General features: G+C 42.8%; 2 protein-coding genes across 2 annotated transcripts; one reads left to right on the forward strand and one right to left on the reverse strand.

Annotated features, from left to right (window-relative positions):
• The first annotated feature begins 16 nt into the window (after window positions 1-16).
• Window positions 17-7,900, forward strand: pcyt1aa (phosphate cytidylyltransferase 1A, choline a). Its single transcript, XM_088430364.1, has 9 exons — window positions 17-324; window positions 2,820-2,927; window positions 4,066-4,165; window positions 4,240-4,356; window positions 5,767-5,918; window positions 5,988-6,066; window positions 6,138-6,280; window positions 6,355-6,543; window positions 6,949-7,900. Exons 2-9 carry the CDS (start codon window positions 2,820-2,822, stop codon window positions 7,162-7,164), a joined length of 1,104 nt encoding a protein of 367 aa, XP_088286490.1. The 5' UTR covers window positions 17-324; the 3' UTR covers window positions 7,165-7,900.
• Window positions 7,901-9,697: 1,797 nt separating this feature from the next.
• Window positions 9,698-20,131, reverse strand: LOC148414603 (AP-2 complex subunit mu-A). The gene is made up of 13 exons (XM_088430365.1): window positions 19,902-20,131; window positions 18,149-18,270; window positions 16,570-16,835; window positions 16,398-16,480; window positions 15,535-15,540; window positions 15,312-15,447; window positions 14,332-14,476; window positions 14,116-14,133; window positions 12,948-13,067; window positions 12,722-12,857; window positions 11,758-11,855; window positions 11,565-11,676; window positions 9,698-10,622 (listed from the first exon to the last, which is right to left on the reverse strand). The coding sequence occupies exons 2-13, from the start codon at window positions 18,220-18,222 to the stop codon at window positions 10,488-10,490; spliced, it is 1,329 nt and encodes a 442-aa protein (XP_088286491.1). The 5' UTR covers window positions 18,223-18,270; window positions 19,902-20,131; the 3' UTR covers window positions 9,698-10,487.
• Between the last annotated feature and the right edge of the window lie 91 nt (window positions 20,132-20,222).

A 20,222-nucleotide genomic window follows, 5' to 3' on the forward strand; every position in this document is an offset into this window, starting at 1 on the left:
AAAATCCCTTTCGCTGACAGGCTGTTCCACTTTTGTAGTTCCCAAATTGTTGACCTGTCAGCGTTGTAGTACAATCTGTCACTGCTCGGTGCACTGTTCCGCGGCTAGCACAGTGAGCACCAGGGCGTAGTCCCCTGCCGTCGGGGGATTTTTTTTCCCGATTTGGATCCTGACCACGGACACCGCCGAGTTGACAGCTAGCATCGAGCTGATAGGCGACGGGTAGTTAGCGAGCTTCCGTGCAGTTAGCCAGCTAGCTTAGCCTTTTGCGAAGGGAGGGGGCACCGAGAAACCAACAAGTAGCACAACGGACAAAAGTCGACAGTAAGTACAAAAACGGCACCAGAACCAAACTAGCGCGCATGAAGTGATTTGCACGTTGACTGGATTTGTTGCTCTAATGGGAAACGGGCAGACTTGAAGCTGCTAAACCAGTGTCACTGGTTTCAAGTATTGCTGTCTGCGGATCACCAAGATCTCAGATGGAATAAAAGTGCATTCCACTTATTAGGAATACGAGTACAGCTCCAGTTAGCTAGAATTTCCATGATGGCTTATCGATTAAGAGTAATCGAGAATGATGACTGTTTCGGGGCTGAAATGTTGATTTAGATCATTTTAAACTTAGCATGATTTGTAATCTATTAACCAATTGTCAACATTATTGGATTAATTTGATCATCTATTAGTTTTCATCTAACCGTTGCGCCTCTTAAAACGTCATATATCGAGTATGACCTTAAAAAGTTCTTCACACCATATTATATTGCGTTACAAGGGTACAGAAATAAAAAATTCTTGACACCGGTGTAGTATTTTGATTTTGTTTTTATCCTTTTCTTCCACATCGTTCTCACTGTATTTTAGCCAAAAGTTGGCACACTCCTGGTAGTGCGATAATTAAGTGGTTGTGCCATGTTGACCTTTGACATGTTGCTACCATCCGGGTGAAATTTCAGTTCCCTAATGTCTTTGTTCGTTTCTCTTGATGTGAAATGCCTTTGATGGACGATTGAACAAAATACCGCACAGGTTAAAAGGTAAAAATTACATCGTGAACCACGCTATGATGCAGTGTGGCACTTTAATATAAGATAGTAAAATCTGTAAAATAATCATTTCATTAAAAATGTATTGCACATTAAATAAGTGTTTACAAGTGAACAATTTACACTATATTGTGCCGAACAACTTAAATTTAATCAGAGTGGATTAAAAAAAACGTTTAGAACAGTGATTGTTTCACATACCACTTGAGAATTAGTATTATAATATGGAATCTTGCTTTCTAAAATATAATATTTCATGACCTACCAAAAATGTCCCTACAAAAAGTAAAGTGTTGACCCGTAAGCATGCAGTGAAACAGGACTGGTCCCTCTTGTCCTATAATAGCAACTTGTTTGATGAAATGCTGATGGGCGAGTGTTTGCACGCCTGCCGCCGTCACTTGTAATTGCGCAGGCGTTTATATAACCATGCGCAGCTGCAATGTTCCCTCAGCAAGAAGCCCGAGGAATCCCGCTTGCTGGCCGTTTAAAAATAACCCAAACTCGTCCTTTGGTGGCCTCCTGCATTGTTTGTGGAAGTGGCCTTTAACAAGGGAAGCTTTTCTGCCTCACACTCAGGGGTTCTGGGTTTGAACCCCCGCTCTGCTTCAATTTTAATGTGAACACCTGGAACATTGCGAGCAGGTTAAAAAACTGTATTAAAATAATCCGCAGAGATTCCCCTTGGTAAGTCTTCAAATAAACAAGCAAATAAACAGAAAACAGAGAATTACACTTTGTGTATTGAAAACCGACCGCATCACAAAATGTCCACTAAAGCTAACAAACAATAGAAAAAAAACAAAAAAACAATACTGTAGTACTGTATAAGATGTAACCTTTTAAGAGAACAAAAATGGTGCTGCCATAAATGTAGACAATCACAATACTCAGGCATATATTCTTTATCCTCTGTGAAAAAAAAATACTATTACTTAGTGAGTCCGTTTTGAATTTTTTTTTGTGTGTGATTCTCTGCATACCGGTGACCAAGGTGCACCCCTAAAATTTTCATTCTGTCTTTTGGTAAAGATTATTTTTAAACAACAGTCGACACAAGTATGATATATTATTGCGTAAGTGTTAAAATAAAATGTTTACTTTAGTGGGGATTGCTCCCAGCAACTGTGTAAACAACCACACAAATATGAACCTTACTAATAGAGACACTTAAGCTCATCTGCATTAATGTGAAAAAAAAATGTTTGTGCCCTATTGAAATTTGACATCTTGGGTGAAATTTCAGCTCCCTGATTTTTTTTTCAATGCTTTCCTTTTGATGTAAAATTACTTTAATGTAAATTTCAGAAATTTGGACAAAATACTGCACAAGGGTTAAGAACAGCGAGGAAGGAAACAAACCCTTCTATAAAATACATTTTCCATGTGTTTTAACTCCTTCACTACCATTGACGGCTAAAGACGTCAGAGATCCGTTTTTACTGGACCGGCTTGATTGTTAACTCATCCATTGCCAGTGAGATTTGCTTTTTGACTTGCGTCAGTTTGACTGGGTTGGCAGCGAACGAGTTAAAGCAGTCAAGTGAAACAGGGATTTGGGCTGTGTCATTGGGAAAAGGCTAATTATGTTCTCAAAGTGGAGCGGTGTGCGTAGCGACTCACTCAGCTGACACTAACGCAACGGGGTCAGCTGAAGTCAATATGATTGCACAGCTGACTTTTGGCTGCGTCAATAGGACATGTGACCTTCGTCGCTGGTCACGCTGCGGAGCAAATGTCATGGTCGGTTTGTCTTGATCCCCTGCTTAGATGCAGAGCACCAGCGTGCCGCTCCAGTCCAGAAAGAGGAAACGGGATGTCTCCTGCGTGGACAACGAGGTGGGAGAAAGGATCGGGAAAATCCCCAGATGCACTGTGGTGAGTTGCCACGGCAACGTGTGCACATGTCACGTGTTTTCACAAAATTTGAGGAGTGAAAGAGCACCGGGCTTGTATGCAAATGACGTGAGAGTTAAATATTTTATGTTCTTTATCTGAACTGCACCTGTGAAGTAACTCCCACTAGCACATACACACAAAAAATGAATTCAACACACAATGCAGTATGAAAAATTCAAAAATTGCACTTTTGGTGGTAAACATACTGACAAGCTGCAATTATGCAGCTAGTGAACAATTCTTCAAAAAAAAAAAAAACACCCCAAGTGGTTGCTTTATGTTGGTAATTTCCACTCAGGGTTGATGTTTACTGTAAATAAAACCAAAACACAGAGAACTCCACATTCTGTATTTCACCAAAACACTGCTAGCATGCTAATTCTCAATGCAAAACAGACAAAACTAGTCTAGATCTTGCAATATTAAAAAATCTTCCGACCAATTTACATGCATATATTCTTAATTCTCAGATAAAAAAGTAATATTGCTGTAGATTAATTGCGCTGTCTTGTTAGAACATGACAAATTGGCGTAATATGCCTTTAAGCCATTATACTGCCATCTAGTGGCTCAGGTGCGCACAGCAGGAGCAGCACAATGAATTCAAGCATGCATGTTAAACGACAGTCCTCGAGGGCCGGCATCATGCTTGTTGCAGATATGCAACAACCGGCCCTCGAGGACTTGAGTTCGACTCATGAGAATTAAAGCATAAAATCATGTTGCACAAAAAAAAAGGACATTTTCTAAAAACTTTTGTATAGCATGAGTTTCCAAACTTTCGTCTGAGGGCCACACACAGAAAAACAGGACGCAAGAGCCACTTTGAATTGCGTTTACTTTTAATTCATCAAGCACCCTAAAAGTCAGTTAATTGTATATTTATATTAGAATAGTTTTAAATAGTTTATGTTTTTATACTTCAGGCAAAAAAAAATCAACATTGACAAAGTCCCTCCTTGCCAGTAGTTGGCGCTGTCCCGCTGCAGTATGACACAATAAAATTTGATTTTATTTATGGTATTTAAAGCAACATCCCAAATAGTGCTTAAATTAGCTTATGCACAGCATAGCTAAGCAGTCTAAAGATGACCATGCCGATTGCGGGGTTCCTCAGGGGTTGAAGCACCCCGCGCCTTTCGCCGACGAGCTGGTGCCGGCCAGCGCGCAACCCTACGAGAGGGTCAACATGGAGGAGGCCAAACGGGGAACGCGACGTGAGTCCCGACCGCGATCCAATCGCCGCACATCAACAAAATTCCCCGTCCGTGCTACCTTTGTGTCTTGGCAGCGGAAAGGCCGGTGAGGGTGTACGCCGACGGAATCTTTGACGTCTTCCACTCGGGACACGCCAGGGCTCTCATGCAGGCTAAATGCCTCTTTCCAAATACGCACCTAATAGTTGGAGGTAAGCGTTGGACTCGGCGTCCCCCGCCGTCGCACGCTTTGAAGAGAAGTTGATGTTTTAGCGTCGCTTTTAATAGGATGTCGAACCGTTTCCTTTTGAATTTTCTTGATTTCATCAGCGTTTGTGAGTGACATCTTATTGCACAAGCGGAAAGGAGTAAGAACTTCAAATCTCCCTTTTTTTTTTCCTTCCCTGTGTACATAGTTTGGCTAATTTTGACATGTTCGCACACGTCTCTGGGGTCATACCAAAAAATTTGTCCCCGCTCTCACAGATAGCATGCTGTATAAAAATCAGTCGTATCATCATTTTTAAGGTATAATAGTTAGGCGTTGCTTTCAATTAGAATCGGTTTTATGTCAAGTTAGTGGAGATTTGGGCAGCTTCTCCACTTGAAAGAGGTTCATCTGATCATAGAACATTTTTTTTTTCCAATGATCAAGTAATATGTTTCTTCTGTCTCTTTTTATTTCAACCTGTGATGACCAAATGAAGCTTCATGATGCTTTGCAACCAATTGGTTTGCACGTTGCACGCTTTATGGCACCATCAAGCGACCCTTTAAGTGGCCCATTCGCCACAATTCGGTGCATGTTTTCTTAAAGGTATCGTGTGTGAGATTTGGACCGTTTTTCATTACGGCCAGCAGGAGGTGCTGCAGGTGCTGCCTTTACCATTGTCCGTAGCTACAACAAACATGGGCGCCTCCGGAGAAGTGCCACCCCCCATGTAACATCAGTTTAATGATAACTAGACCTATGATTTTATTTAAAACATACTTTTGGTCATTAAGAACACGTCCATTCGCAAGTTTTTAAAATGTATTACTTTTTAAGAAAAAACGGTCTAAATCTCACACACTGGCTCTTTAAAGAGCCCTAATTGTACGTCTCCGCACCGCCCTCTCACTCGCAGCCACAAGCGCACTGAAGAGTTGTGAAGAGTTGTTGCAAAAACACCCTTTGTAACGCCATGAACTGATGTAGAATAACGGGATGTCGTTTTAGTTTTAAGATAGTGACTTCGTTTGCGGTTGAACAAGATCGAGTATTATCAGACTGTTAGAATGCTTCAGAGTCCGTGCATGTTGTAAAGTGAGTTTTTCTGGGGAGAAAAAAAGGTGGCGAGTAAACACTGTAATCATATTGAAGGTGAAGTTTCACCTGAGTTTTGGTGCCCCCTAGTGTCTTCCTGGTGTTACTAATGCCTGAGCTGCCCTGCTAGACTGAACAAATTCAGTTTTTTTTAATTAAGAAAAAATACGAAGCCTTTTTTTGTCAAAATGATGGCATACTGAGAGCAAAAAATTAAAAAAAATTCAAAATGACATGAAATTTTAAAATAGTTGAGCAGTACTGTGCATGGTCATGATCATGCAGTGATTTCCTTGTGCGTCTTTTGCGTTTGAAGTGTGCAGCGACGACCTGACGCACAAGTTCAAGGGCTTCACGGTCATGAACGAAGACGAGCGCTACGACGCCGTCCGACATTGCCGCTACGTGGACGAAGTGGTGCGCGACGCCCCCTGGACGCTAACGCCCGAGTTCCTAGCCAAACATCGCGTGAGTGGACGAAGGAACCAGCCAAACTCTCGATTTTTCAGCTATCTCAGTTTTTGTTCATCTTTCTAGATTGACTTTGTCGCCCACGACGACATCCCGTACTCGTCCGCGGGCAGCGACGACGTGTATAAACACATCAAGGAAGCAGGTAAATCGGAACGGCGAGCTTAGAGGGCTTTTTGCTTGAAGAAGATTCCACCGTGGCTTTGCTGGGCGCAGGCATGTTTGCGCCCACGCAGCGGACAGAGGGCATCTCCACCTCCGACATCATCACGCGCATCGTCCGCGACTACGACGTCTACGTCCGGCGCAACCTGCAGAGGGGCTACACGGCCAAGGAACTCAACGTTAGCTTCATCAACGTAAGAACGTACTGCTAGCCTTCACGCTTAACTAGCCCACGCCTTCAACGTGCAATGCGCTTTTTTGGGACCAGGAGAAGAAGTACCACCTGCAGGAGCGCGTGGACAAAGTGAAGAGGAAGGTCCGGGACGTGGAGGAGAAGAGTAAAGAGTTTGTCCTCAAGGTGGAGGAGAAAAGCATCGACCTGATCCAGAAGTGGGAGGAGAAGTCGCGGGAGTTCATTGGGAACTTCCTGCAGATGTTCGGGCCTGAGGGCGCTCTGGTGAGAATGTTTTGGCCTCATATTGATGGGATGGCAAGGAAAACATGTCGGGAGTCACCACACATATATATATATATATATATATATATATATAAGGATTACGTCATTGTTGACGCCATGTTCTGCTGAGTTGGTTTTCAGGCCCTTTAGTCTTAGTTCAGCAAAACCATCACATCAAAGTACTGTACATTTTTTGTATAGTCTTGCCTGACATGTTAAGCCGCCATCTTTGTGCTATAGAACATAGTGAAGTGCCAGGAAACTTACCAAGTGTGGTCTATGAAACAGTGCCGTTGCCTCAATTTTTTGCATTGTCTTAGTTCGCCACTAGATGGCACTAAATTGCACTTTGACGCTCAAAGTCGTACTGCAAGTTTATCAGGGTTGTGCCGTGCGTGTGAACAGAAGCACATGCTGAAGGAGGGCAAAGGTCGCATGCTGCAGGCCATCAGCCCCCGCCAAAGCCCCAGCAGCAGCCCCGCCCGCGAGGAGCGCTCGCCCTCGCCCACCTTCCGCCTGCCCTTCTTCAACAAGAGCTCCCCGCCGCCCTCGCCTCACCACAGCGGGGCGCGGGGCTACCTGGTCAGCGAGGACGACGACGACCAAGACGACGACAACTAAAGCCGCCCGGCTAGCCCGCCTGCCGGATATTACGTTTGCTTTTCTCGTTTAATACGAGCACCCGATTCTGTCGTTTCTGTTGTTGGGATGAGCACTTGCCACCTGTTTATTTACTAGGTTATTTTTGCGCACTACATCATCACGTTTGTCCGTCAAGTTGACTTGATGGACACACTTTAGGGTTATTTACTTGCATTTGTGGAGCCGCAGTCCAATTTGAATAATAATGGAAGTTTCCCCCCCCCCAACTAGTTTCCTCTCAGAGCAAGAATTATACCTTGCTTCATTTACTTGAACTTTTTGAGCATAGACTATAATCAACAATGGTGGGCAGTGTATATTTTTTATATTATTTTTTTGCTACTCCGTCAGTCATTGGTGCCCCACCCCACCCCACCCCCTTCCACACACACACATACACACACTGGGCCCCCGTGTTACGAGATTAATCCGTTCCGCGGTTGGGCTCGTAACGGGCAATCCAAACCTATGTTAAATAGCTAATGCGTTTAGAACCCCACATAAAAACATTAAAATTGGTCATACATACACTCCATTTAGTAACCACATCCACTAGGGAGCATCATTGCACTTCAAACAGCTTTAAGCCAATGCAGTCCGTCCATTTTAACAGCTTGAAAAACATATAAAGTGATGGTCACGTAAAACAAAATTTGACCAATGTTTTACTGAGCTTAATTTGCTAGACAATGCCTTTTTGTGTGTGTGTGTGTGTGTGTGTGTGTGTGTGGGGGGGGGGGGGGGGGGGGGGGGGGGGGTCAGAGTGAAAGTCACTTTTCGATGTGCCCATTGGTTACTTGAACGCTGTCACCTTTGCCTGCAAAAAAAGGCACCCCAGAATGCTTTGCTCAACTGTGCAAGCGATTTATTCATTCAAATCTTTCTTCAAACGCAAAATAACACAAAATATCTCTTAATATTTAATTCAAAATGTTGACAGACAAAATAAACAGGTCTGTCAGTCTTAGTTCATCCTTCAAACTGCCCACCTCTGAAAATCAAGCGTCATCATGATACTCCTGTCTATACCAACTACCTTTCATAAAGGCTCCGTCATCTCAATCGATTGCGCATGCGTACCTGCTGTTGTGGCCTCCCTGAAGCAAGTTTCGTCAATGGAATAAATGGGAAATCATGTTTTCTGTTGGAATAATCACGTTGCTAATGCCGGGACTTCTAAAGGATCGTGTTTAATCGTCTCAATGTGATGGCTCATGTCACAAACGCCAGTGGCCAGTTAGCAGCCAGCGCTTCAGTGCTAGTGCACATATTTTTAAGTGTATTTTAGTTCATTTTAATGTTTTGGGTCCCCCCATGTAAGAGTAACGTGGGATGCAAGTATTAAATGTCTTGGCCAAATCATGTGTTGATTGACAATTCATTTGGTCTACAGCGTCCAGCCGCACTTTTGATCATGTAATTAGTGCGACAAAGGAATTGGAACCCCAATTCTTTTCAGAAATGAAATGTCCTCATTTTGCTAAGAAAAAAAAAAAAGCTTTGGTCTATCTTTGAAATAACATGAACAATGTCCACAACGTTTTGAGCTCATAAGCACAACATAAAAAACATTTAACTTACCTTATAGAAGAGATGGGCTTTGCGTGCGAAAATGACACCGGAAATTACGTAACAGTATTTTGCCAAGCCCCCCTTGAAAAGCGAAAACGTTTTGACCCCCCCTCCAATGTGCTGACAATTAATACGATTGTTATCTATAAAGCTTGTATATGGACTGTAAACTTAAGCTTGTATCCTTTTTAATACTAACAAAAAAATACAAGTTTACAACATTTTTTACAGCGTTTATACGGGTTACAACTTAATCTAAAACAAAGGCAGGCCCAACCCACTATTTGAGAAGCACTTCAAGTAGCTGGAGAAAGACATTATACAAATATACGATCCCCGAAAAAAGGGTTACTCAAAAACTGTCTAATTATCAGTAGAATTACCCAGACAGGTCAGACCAACATAAATGTTTATACTGTAAACCCAAATTAGGAAAATCATATTGAGGATTGTAGCTGCTATGACTGACAACTAGGTGTCACTGTAGCACGGCTATTTTGCAAGGACTCAAGACACTGACTTTTTTTTCCCTAAATAAATATGGCAAAAGAACTTTTAAAAAATTCCACGAAGCTCCCTCAACCCGTTTGGTTTGACTGAACTTAACGGAAATGGTGAAACTTGAGCCTGCCCCAAAAATGGTACCTCAAGTTTCTACTTCTTCGTTTTCTTACGTGTCGGACGATAAGATCGCTTCAAATGTTCATTTACTGTTCATACGATCCTTTTGTAAGCCTTAGACACATAAATATCTAAAGTTTCGCAATCTCCACGTCGACATCGCCGCCATATTGGATGTGGCAGAGCGTCCTTTTACGTGTTGCATTTAAAAGTCTGCAGAACGCGCTGTGCTATTTTTCTTTTTTTGCCTGTATAAATGTAATCAAAAATGCAACAACATTCCGGGTGTTTTTTTTTAAACAACAACATTAAAAATCAATGTTTTCAATACATTGTCAGATTTTATTGGACAGAACGCTCACCAGGTCTACAATAATGAAGAAGCGGACAGGGGAAAGGTAAACACCAGGGGGAGACATCACCTTTAAATCACACTGGAGGGAGAAGGGCCTGATTTCCCAAATATAGTGCCATCTACCACCGGAACTAGTTGGTCTTAGTGCTTCAGATACGTTTAGAAAGATTTATTTTCTTAAAAAAAAGGGGGGGGGGGGGGTCACCAACTAGCTGAGCTCATCAATTCTGGAATGTCCTCTTCTTCCTTGCTTTAATGCAGGATTACACAAACGCGGCCAGCTCAAAATCACTTTAGAAAGTGGGCAACAATACAAGGGGGTGGGTGCCATTTTTGAGGGGTGGACTACTCATACACAAGAACTATACCAAGATTCATGTGAAAGCACAACAGTTACACATCATCTTACCAGAGAAGAAACTTCTAAATTTAAAGTGGTGCGGGACTAATTAGAGTCCATTTTTTTTTGTAGCATGGATAGCGGAAGAATAACACTGGATGAACACAACGGAACCCCCTTGAACCTTGCCATGGCGCCTGCTTTACTCATCACTACAAGATATACCATATAATAGTTCACATTTTGCATATATCTGTGCATTATACCACTTTTTAGTTTTTTTTTTAATGCCATGTCAATCTCCAACATTTAGTCAGGAGGCGAGCGTATAAGAGAAGCGCTAAGAAGAAATGGGAGATGAGACAACTGAGAAATTCAGTAAGAGGATGGATTGGGGGGTGGCCGCGCTCCACTTCAGCAACGCGTCTCGTAGATTCCTGAGCGACCGATGTAGCGCACCCATTTGATCACGTCGTGGTCGCTGTAGTTGAGCTTGGACTCGAACACCTTCAAGTAGCGCACCTTGAGGCCGGACGGAGCGAACGGCACCTGCGGGGACATCGCGTCAGGGCCTGCCGATACGGCTAAGTGTTCGTTTGTTCTATTTTATACTGCCAAGTGAAAATGGGGAGGGACAATTTTAAAATTGGGATTTTTCCGCACTATAAGGCGCATCGGATTATAAGGCGCACCCTCAATTAATGACATTTTAAAACTTTTTTCCATATATAAGGCGCACCGGATTGTAAGGCGCACCCTCAATTAATGACATATTTGAAAACTTTTCCCATATATAAGGCGCACCGGATTGTAAGGCGCACCCTCAATTAATGACATATTTGAAAACGTTTTCAATCACAATTAGTAATACTCAAAGTAATATTAATAATAACTCAATAACTCTAAACTCTCAATGGCATAATAACTCAGTCAATATGAGCAACCTTTTTCTACTGTAAACACACAAAAGAAACAAGTAAAGCTAACTTTATCATTTCATTCCCCATCTACGAATCCCAATCTCAATATTGATCCATATGTAAGGCGCACCTGATTATAAGGCGCACCATCAGCTTTTTAAAAAAATTAAGGCGTTTAGGTGCGCCTAATAGTGCAGAAAATACGGTAATATATATATGCATATATTTAAATGCGGAAAGTTTAAAAGAATAAATATATATTTGTGTACTTTATGAAACATGAACACAGCCAGGGGGAACGTATGAATGTTTTAGGGTATTTGGTTTAAACCGCTGCTCCACTAGCCATATAAAATGTTTTACATTTTTAAACTTAAATGATTACAACTTTATCACAGTTTGTTGGCCTGAAGTGTTGAGTTTGCCCAACTTTTTTTTTTTTTGTTTACGGTATAAGCTGCCAACAAAGGTGACTGACACCGCGCTCATGTTATGTCCAGAGTCCGTGTGTGTAGCTAGTAAAAGTGCATCATCGTTTGACACATTCCGCCCACACATACTGTACGCTGACCTCAAAGTTCATGGAGATGGGGGGCCGAGCCCATTTCTTCTTGTCGTTGGTCGGCAGCAGCTCGATCTCGGCGCTGATCTGGGACTCCTTCATTCCCGCCATGCGTTTGATCCTACGCGGGGAAAGCGGGATTTACTCCAAAGGCGGACCGGCGCTTATGAACGAAGGATCGCACGAGACGCGCGTGACTTACTTCCAGACGATGGCGTTCTCACTGGCCTTGTACTTGGCTTTTCCCTTCATGCAAATCACTTGCACGCCGCTGGTGTTGAGGGGCGTCGGGATGCGTACCTGAAGGAGGAAGTACCGTCCTGATCAAACACATTTTTCACATGCATACGTTCCCGCTACCTTGACTTGCTGTTTCAATTTTCCCTATTGAAAAGACATTGATGTATTTCAACCATCCAACATTCATTATGCATTTTCCATTACCAACATTGGGGGGTATGACTGATTTCTGTTATTGACAGTCTTCATGTGTTGCTGCACTGTTTGTGTTCAAATAACGGTTGTATAACACAACCACATAGATGCTAACGAGCTCTTGTATTAGCATTAGCCAAAGGCTATCAGGAAATTGGCTGTGATTGCTTTAAATACTGGTGTAAATCACTGTTTCGACAAAGAGAGGGAAAAACAATTTGAAGACATTTTATTAAAAAGAAGAAAAGCAATTCTAACTCTTAAAGGGCCTATATAATAGCATTTAAAGTTTTTTTTAAGCTTTTTATGTAAAAGATAGATTATTACCTTTGGCTAATTGGAAATTCAATATCATATGAAATAGGAGGTTTTTGGCTAAACATGGCTAAACCTTGTGTAATATTCTGATCACATTTGGGTCATTTTCATCCACATCATTCTCACAGTATTTTAGCCAATAGATAGCGCACTCCTGATAGTGTGCTGATTAAGCAGTTGTGTAAAGTTGAATTTTGACATTTTGCCACCATTTGGGTGAAATTTCAGATCCCCAGTGTCTTCTTCAGTATATTCCTCGGATGTGAAATGCCTTTGATGTAAAGATCAAACCATTGGACAAAATACTGCACGGACGTGCGGACACTTGTATCTCAGTTGGACCACCAAGGCACGCGCGTCTTTTTTTATAAAGGTTAGGAAAGACAGCGACCTTCTGAGACGTGAGTTCTCACCTCGATCTTCTGGGCCAAAAGCGATGGTTTAAAGTTGGACTTGATGACCACCTTCACCTCCAGCTTAGTACGACCAACCTCGCGCACCAGGGGGATGACGCGGAACGGCAGGATTATGTCCTTGGTGGTGCGATACCTGCCAGCAGTCGAGCAGAAGCCGCGCGTACCATCAAACCATCCTCGTTTTCCCGAATAGTTCACTTTACAATCGGGCGTCCCAACCGACCTCATGAGCTCGTACTCTCCGTCCGGCGGGATGAAGCTGATGCTGCGCTCCGAGTCGAACTTGCTGAGGCGCACGCACTGATGGAAGGTGCAGTCGTCGATGGCGATGGACTGCTTCCCGCTGGCACACACAACGGCGTCGGGGTACACGCACGTGAATTTGGAACGCTGCGCGCCGGCACTACGCGGTCTACCATGAAGTCACGCAAACGCACGCAACCAGACGAGTGGCGGCTCCAACAAGTAAACGATGGCTAGACGTGAATGGGTTTTCAACCACGGACCCTTTCGGGTGTTTGTGCGGGAAGTTGAACAGGGAGGTGGGTGGGGTTCAAATGTTGAAACCAGGAGGAAATGAGCAATTGGTTGGGAGAGAGGGATATTAGTGCATGAATTTCAGAGTAAGGCCCACAAGTACATGGTCCACAATAACTTTGGGATAGTGACAAAATGGGGTGTCTATCACCTCAATACAACTGGCTCAAAATGTACGACATACACAAAGTCTCTCACAATTTCCCAAACTTACTGTGAACTGCATTTGGACAGTGACTGTTGTGATTTGGTTTTTAAATGTCAATGTAAAATGTTAAATGTAAGTGATGATGCCACATGCATAATTGTCATGATATTGTCAATTTTTTTCCCCATGTCTCCCATTTCATTTAAAAGGTCTTGTAATAATATTTATCAATAAGGAGTTCCAGGCCCGATTGTGCAGATTTCTTCCCACTTCAGGGTCTCAAAAGGATTTGGACTAACTGGTGAATTTGGCAACAAAAGGCAACAAGCGGCACAAGCAAGCCGAAATTGAAGTTGGCATGCCAATGGATCTTCCGGGAAGAAAATCATAATTTGCTTGATTTATTTAACATCGTATTAGAAAAGCATGGCTATATTTCTAATGATGTCAAATATCCAAACAAAATTAACCCTCTGAAGTATATGAAATAAAATTCACGCTGGCCAGAACTCTTGAATATGAAACAATATTTTTTGATGGGTGTTCTGTCTGATTACTTTTCTTTCTGGAACGCCATTCCACTGATGTGTAGGACAAAAATCATAAAAATGATCCGTCACTGTCCAAATGGGTCAGGGACCAACTATACAATATTGTGTAGTGTAGTGTGTATATACACTAGTGAGGATTCATGTCAGTACAGTACCTTCCTCCCCCTAAATCACTGAGGTACAGCACATAAAAAAGAAAGACAAAGACAGAAAAAGCGAAGCATCCAAAAAAAAAAAAAAAAAAGGGAAAGGGGGGGAAAGAATTCCAAATAAATGGAACATTTTGTCTTGTTAAAAAACAGAACAAGGCAACAAGCTGACGTACAGGGTGGTGTTTTTTTTTTGTTTTTTCTCTCGTGTTTGAAACGCACCTCTTGCCAGCGTCGTCCGAGGCGCCGCCTTTGCCCTGCTTGTCGATGACGATTTTGTCGTTCATGCCGAATTTGCACTCGGGCATTCCGCTCAGGTAGCTTTTCATCACCACTCGGCCGGACACGTGGGCGCTAAGCACCTGACCTGAACAAAGGAATGCGTAACGTTAGGCCCTCTACACACCACGCCAACGATGGGGCATCATGACCCTTCGCGACGTCGGCCTATTATTTCGGCTCAGAAAAATCACTATGAACACACCGCAGGGACGCCAACTACTAGGTTGTGTTTGCTGTAGTACTCCTCCGTGCCACAGGCGGCGATAGTCACTATTTTGACAGCGTGGTGTACGTTTCGCGCTTTGCACTGTTGGATGTCTGATGTCGCGTCTGTAGCTTTATTTATACGCAAGTAAACGGACAGCTTTCATTTTCACTCACGATAAATGTCCTTATGCTCTTCTGTCTAGGTAGCCATTACGTTGAACATCAAAGTTGGGATGTTTAAAAAACAAACGCCCACATTCTGACACTACACCAAGTAGATGAGTTCCATCCTCCGAAATCAGCTTGGTGTGTTGTGGGTCTTACATATCACAGGTAAGTCCTTGTTAGAGGACCCGTATAGTACCATGCGTGTTTCATAAAAAGGACTTTTTTTTTTTTTTTTTTTGCATTTGATTGAATGGCCATGGCATGCGGGGTTCCTCAAGGATCAATTCTAGAACCCCCTTTTTTTTGTGTTTGATTGAATGGCCATGACACGTGAGGTTCCTCAAGGGTCAATTCTAGAATTCCCCTTTTTTTTGTGTTTGATTGAATGGCCATGACACGCGGGGTTCCTCAAGGGTCAATCCTAGAACCCCTGTTTTTTTGTGTGTGAAGGTCAGTCACTTGCCTTGTACCAGCAACGGTCTCAAGAAATAAAGCCGGCTGTTGCGAGCGGCCCGAGATAAATTGTAATGTCCATCAAAACGCACCTTGCGGTGACATCAGGAGGTTGACGCTCTCCAACACATCCAGGAAGAGTTCATTGCGGCGATATTTGATGCCCTCGCGACGCCACCCTATCTGACCCGTCACCTGGCTGGTGATTTGAGACTGCTCCTCTTTTGTCTGCAGGCAGCGCCGCAAGGCTCGTCAGATGGAAACAACAGCAGGTGATTGTGGAGTGCAAAAGTATATTAGCCGTGCTTTTATTACCTGGTGCTGAAGCAAGAAGCAGGAATCCAGTCCAGATGTGGAATGAATGTGTAAAAAGAAAAAAAAAAAAATGTTTACATCACACTCAACAAACATTTCCCATTGCGCCTGAAAGTTAAAGATAGTTGCATCATTTCAATACAGTTCGCCAGTACGGATTTTAGGGAACCTATCAGATTGTATTTTCGTTGAAAAACTCATATAATACACGACTTTGGCATTACGTATCATGATGGGAGCTGGGGAGCCAAGTGAGTTGAAAAGTTTCTATTGTTTGAGACTTTTAATATTCTAAGAAGCCATTTTGATTAATTCCAAAGGGAGAAAAAACACAGAAAAATAACATGTAAGTAATCCTATAATTAATTGAATTACAGCCTAAACTTAATGATCTACATGCAAAGTCAAGCTAATAGAATTCAGAACTTTTACCACTTTACGTAAAATAAAAATGAGCAAAATAACAGCCATATAGCATATTTAGTGCAAGTCAAAAGTTTGGAAACACTTAATTGTCACATCTACTACCTCAACGGCCGACACATTGCAAACATATTTTAAGCTTTAGTAAACGATTCTCTGCATGTTGCTGCATACCCGAAACGACTTGCATATGATTTTACAGCACAGGGAGAAATTTAAAGTGTTTCCAAACCTTTTACTGACACTGACAAACATTTAAAAGTGTTCTAGTTGAATGATCTGAGAGCACCACCATTTTCCTCTTTTTGATCATTACATGTGGGAAACAAACAAGCTCGTTTCAGTTGAAATGAAGCGCTCCATATTTGGCTTGCATATTTACATATGAGCGTGTTTCAAAAAGCAGCTTTACGTGCCCGGAATCCACGGAGAGCACTGACCTGTCCCTTAATGCCCTGCTGAGTGATGAAAGTCTTCAGAGCTCCAGTTTCCGAGTTCTGAGGGTAGCCAAAGTCCAGAATCTCTGCGCAAACAAACACAAAGCGGAACCGGCGGTAAGCCACAGAGGAGGCGGGGCTGGACAAAACACACCCGACTTTAGCGACCGCTTACCATCAAGCAGCTCGTAGATGAGCACAAAGTTGTTCTTGATGTTCTCCTCGCTGATTTTGCCAAAGTAGGCCGTCATGACGTCACACATCTTGTAGAGGAACTCGAAGACCATGGCGGCGTTGACGTTCTGCTTGGTGACGGCCGCCAGCCAGATGTTGGAGCGCTTGACATGGAAGAAGCTGGTGCGGGCGATGTTGGTCACCGGCGAGCGCACCTGCTGCCGCGCGTGGATCACGTTCACGCGGAACGCGTCCACCGCGTTGCGCCTGTAATGCCAGGGAAACGCCAAAAGCTCTGAGGCCGAAGACTTGACTAAGGACCGAAATATCCCAAAAGTACATTCAAACGCAACTTATAGCACCTTCAAATTTGTTCTAGTAGGCTTTCCTAGATTTTTATCTCTTTATTTATTTTGCTTTCTGGGAGAAGCCTATATGTTTTGTGCCAACACTAATTGCCTTTTCCACCTTGTCAAAAGATTTACTCGTTGTGTGGTCTTCTTTTGGTGGCGCCAAGACATATATTATGGCTGAAAAGTTTAACCTTGGTTTCATCAGCCCACAACAAAAATGATCCAAACACATGGCAAAATGTCTTTCAGTTCCAAATAGCAGCGGAAGCACAAAACTGAGAAGCTTCTACTAGAAAGCTCAATAAAGACATGTTAAAAAAACAAAACAAAACGGTGAAGGTCTCCTAAGACATGTCAAATTTATTTAAGGTTAATAAGAGGCACTTGAAACTGTTGCAGGTTGTATGTTTCGATTGTGTGGTACTGGTTATGAAGCATTTTAATGGTGAAAAAGTTATAAAATGACTTTTTGGTCTTTTATTTCATCCTAAAACTGTTCCATTTCAACAGGGGTGTGTAGACTTTTTTTCACTTCCTTGACACCAGTTACACAGAGGTCTTTGCTGGATACTTTGGGGAGGTGTCTCAAAAAATGCAGGTTAAAGCTAATATGGGGAATTACCATTGATGCAAAAGTAGTTTTGCATTGAAGGGATAAACCTCAATGCGATCTTCATCTTACTTTTATTTCTCCCTTTGTACTGTATATGTCCAAAAAGGCCAAGCGTGGGCTGGAACCATTCATCATAGGCCATGCTCAGACTCCATGCTAATGTACCGGAAACGCTTTTCAGAGTATATTGTGGCATCTTTTCATCGGTCTGAGTTGCTTGGATAGTGGGTGACTCATGCTTAAAGAATGTTTATGCTAAATTCCATTGACATGCAAGTTTAGGTTGTGGCCATGAGAGGGAAAAGTTGAGGAGCATGCTTGTTAGGTATGAGCTTCTCTTACCTATTCCTACATGGGCCAAGATGGAAAGATGGAGGAAAGTGATGATAGAGAGGAAAAGAGGATGAAGAGTAGCAAAAATGCACCAGACATTTTTGTGCATGATGAACAGACACACGGTGTTGGTGATATGATATCTGGAGAACGTTTTAGCAGCATTAATAGCTCTTGCAGTAAAGCGGCCCTACATGATGTGGATTTTTTTGTGAGTGAGCAAGGGAAACCATGGCGCCTGCGTGAGACCCACTTGAGCCAATCCCAATCATCACACTTACCCAATATCATCTCGGTAGACCCGGGAGATAAGGACCTCCCCCTTGTGGTTGTAGATGAACAATCCTCCGATCATGATGGCTGCTTCTCAGACCCAACAGGCCATGATGAAACCAAACTCTGCCTGAGGACACACGCGTGGGCAATAGAGGGAGGAAGGAAAGGGGAGGGAGGAAAAGGGAAGGGGGGGGGTGATGAAGAAGTGAAAGCTAGTGTTAGTGACCATCATTACAGAGAGACATTTGTCCCTATACACAAACACACACTTTAACGCTTGTCTAAAAGACCCTGTAGATGCACCGATTTTGCCCCTACACAATTAATGACTGCAAACGAGATATTATTTTACCATGATAAATAGCTCTTTGGGCTGAAATGTGTGAAGTCATTTTACTAGTATGCCCTAGTTATTCTATGAGAGTTCCCAGTGATGAGTCAGTGGTGGAAAAAACATCACTGGGGAAAAAAAATCCATTCTACTAATGCACCCTAAACATCACTGAGGAGACTTGTCATGTACGTGGATAATTCAGCGCATCCTAGTTGTTCTAGTTGAAATTATCAAGGTTAAACAACGACAGCGATTTGAAAAATCGATTATTTATATGGAGGCAATCAGTTGAGGCAGTTAAAGGTTAATTTGCTACACAATGATGGCTAATCTCACCTCAGTGACACCTAGTTTATTTCCTCAGTTAAGATTAACAGAAGATTAGCAGTAAATAGTGTGGCGCACGGTGACACCAAGCAGTGTGACTTTGAATAGACACTTTCTGCGATTAAACGTGAGGATCAGAAAAAAAAACGCAAATCAATATGAACAAACAATGCTTTCAAAATGTGCATGTAAAATTTATTCGCATAACGTATTTGAAGGAAATATTATGTGGGTTACAAGACATGATCTTAAAGCCTGACTCAAGATTATGGAAGAGCAAAGACGAAGGGCATGCTTGGACTTCTTGCAGAATAAGTGAAACGCGGAGATTCTGCAAAACAACACCGCATCACTACGGACTACTTTTTATTTTATTTTTAAAAATATTTCACTGCGTCGAGACCGGAGAAGACTGTCGTGAGCACGTCACGAGTCGACTCGTGTGGTGGTCCCCATCTCGGCCCAAGTCAAGATGTCCGCGTATTCGGCCCATTTCCTTACGTTTATTCAAGCTTCACATCGGTTCTCGTTTGCATGCAGACTATGGCATTACAGCTGTATTCAAAACATTTCCCGGTGGAAAAACTTAGCAGATTACTAACACTTAAATGTTTCCCTGACCTTCATCTTAGATCAAAGTGATGGATGAATAAAGACCGAGAATGAGTGTTAGCTATAGCCAGCTAATTTAGCTTAGGACAGCGGTCAAGACAGCCACCTACAGTGCAGTTATTTCCGGTTGCGATAATATGAAACCGTGACAAGAAGGCCGAACTTGCAAAAATGATGCATGATGTCAAAATACCGAATAATATTAAGTGTCACATTACATCAGAACAATCCGCGTTGGTTGTCTAATGAATACCCTGTGCTCCATCTGAATTTCACGCATTTAATTTGAATGGGAAAAACCTCCGCATTTCCTTCAGATACCTTGTTACTCTTTGCTAACTTGCCGCAAAATTAGCATAGCGCCAGCTACCATTGCTAACATTAGCAAGACCCAGGAATGATGATTGTTTCATCAAAAGATTCTCGAGAGAAGTCACTCAAGTCCTTCGACAGACAAATCTCCATGTCGACCGCGGCGAACTTACCCTCGTTCTTTCGCGGACGCCAGCAACCGATTGGCCTCCGCTTCTGGCACGAAGTGGTAGGTTCCCGGTTCAGACAGACAACCGCTAGTTGAGTTCCGGGCTTCCGAATGGAGCGCGCCGTTCAGCGTATATATTTGTCAGCTGACCCGCACAGCCGTTCCGCCGAGGCAGGAAAAGGCGCGGCTGCTGCTACAAGTCCAACCGCACCCAGGCCTGGCCACGATAAACGGCCAACTTAAGCATATCCCAATAAAATTATTCCTTAGTATCACGAGCGTTTTCACCGCCGCACTCCTTTTGAATTTATCAACCGACCCAAAC

This window comes from Hippichthys cyanospilos, chromosome 12, assembly GCF_059441005.1.
Source record: "Hippichthys cyanospilos isolate Australia breed blue-spotted pipefish chromosome 12, RoL_Hcya_1.0, whole genome shotgun sequence".
Classification (NCBI taxonomy): domain Eukaryota; kingdom Metazoa; phylum Chordata; class Actinopteri; order Syngnathiformes; family Syngnathidae; genus Hippichthys; species Hippichthys cyanospilos.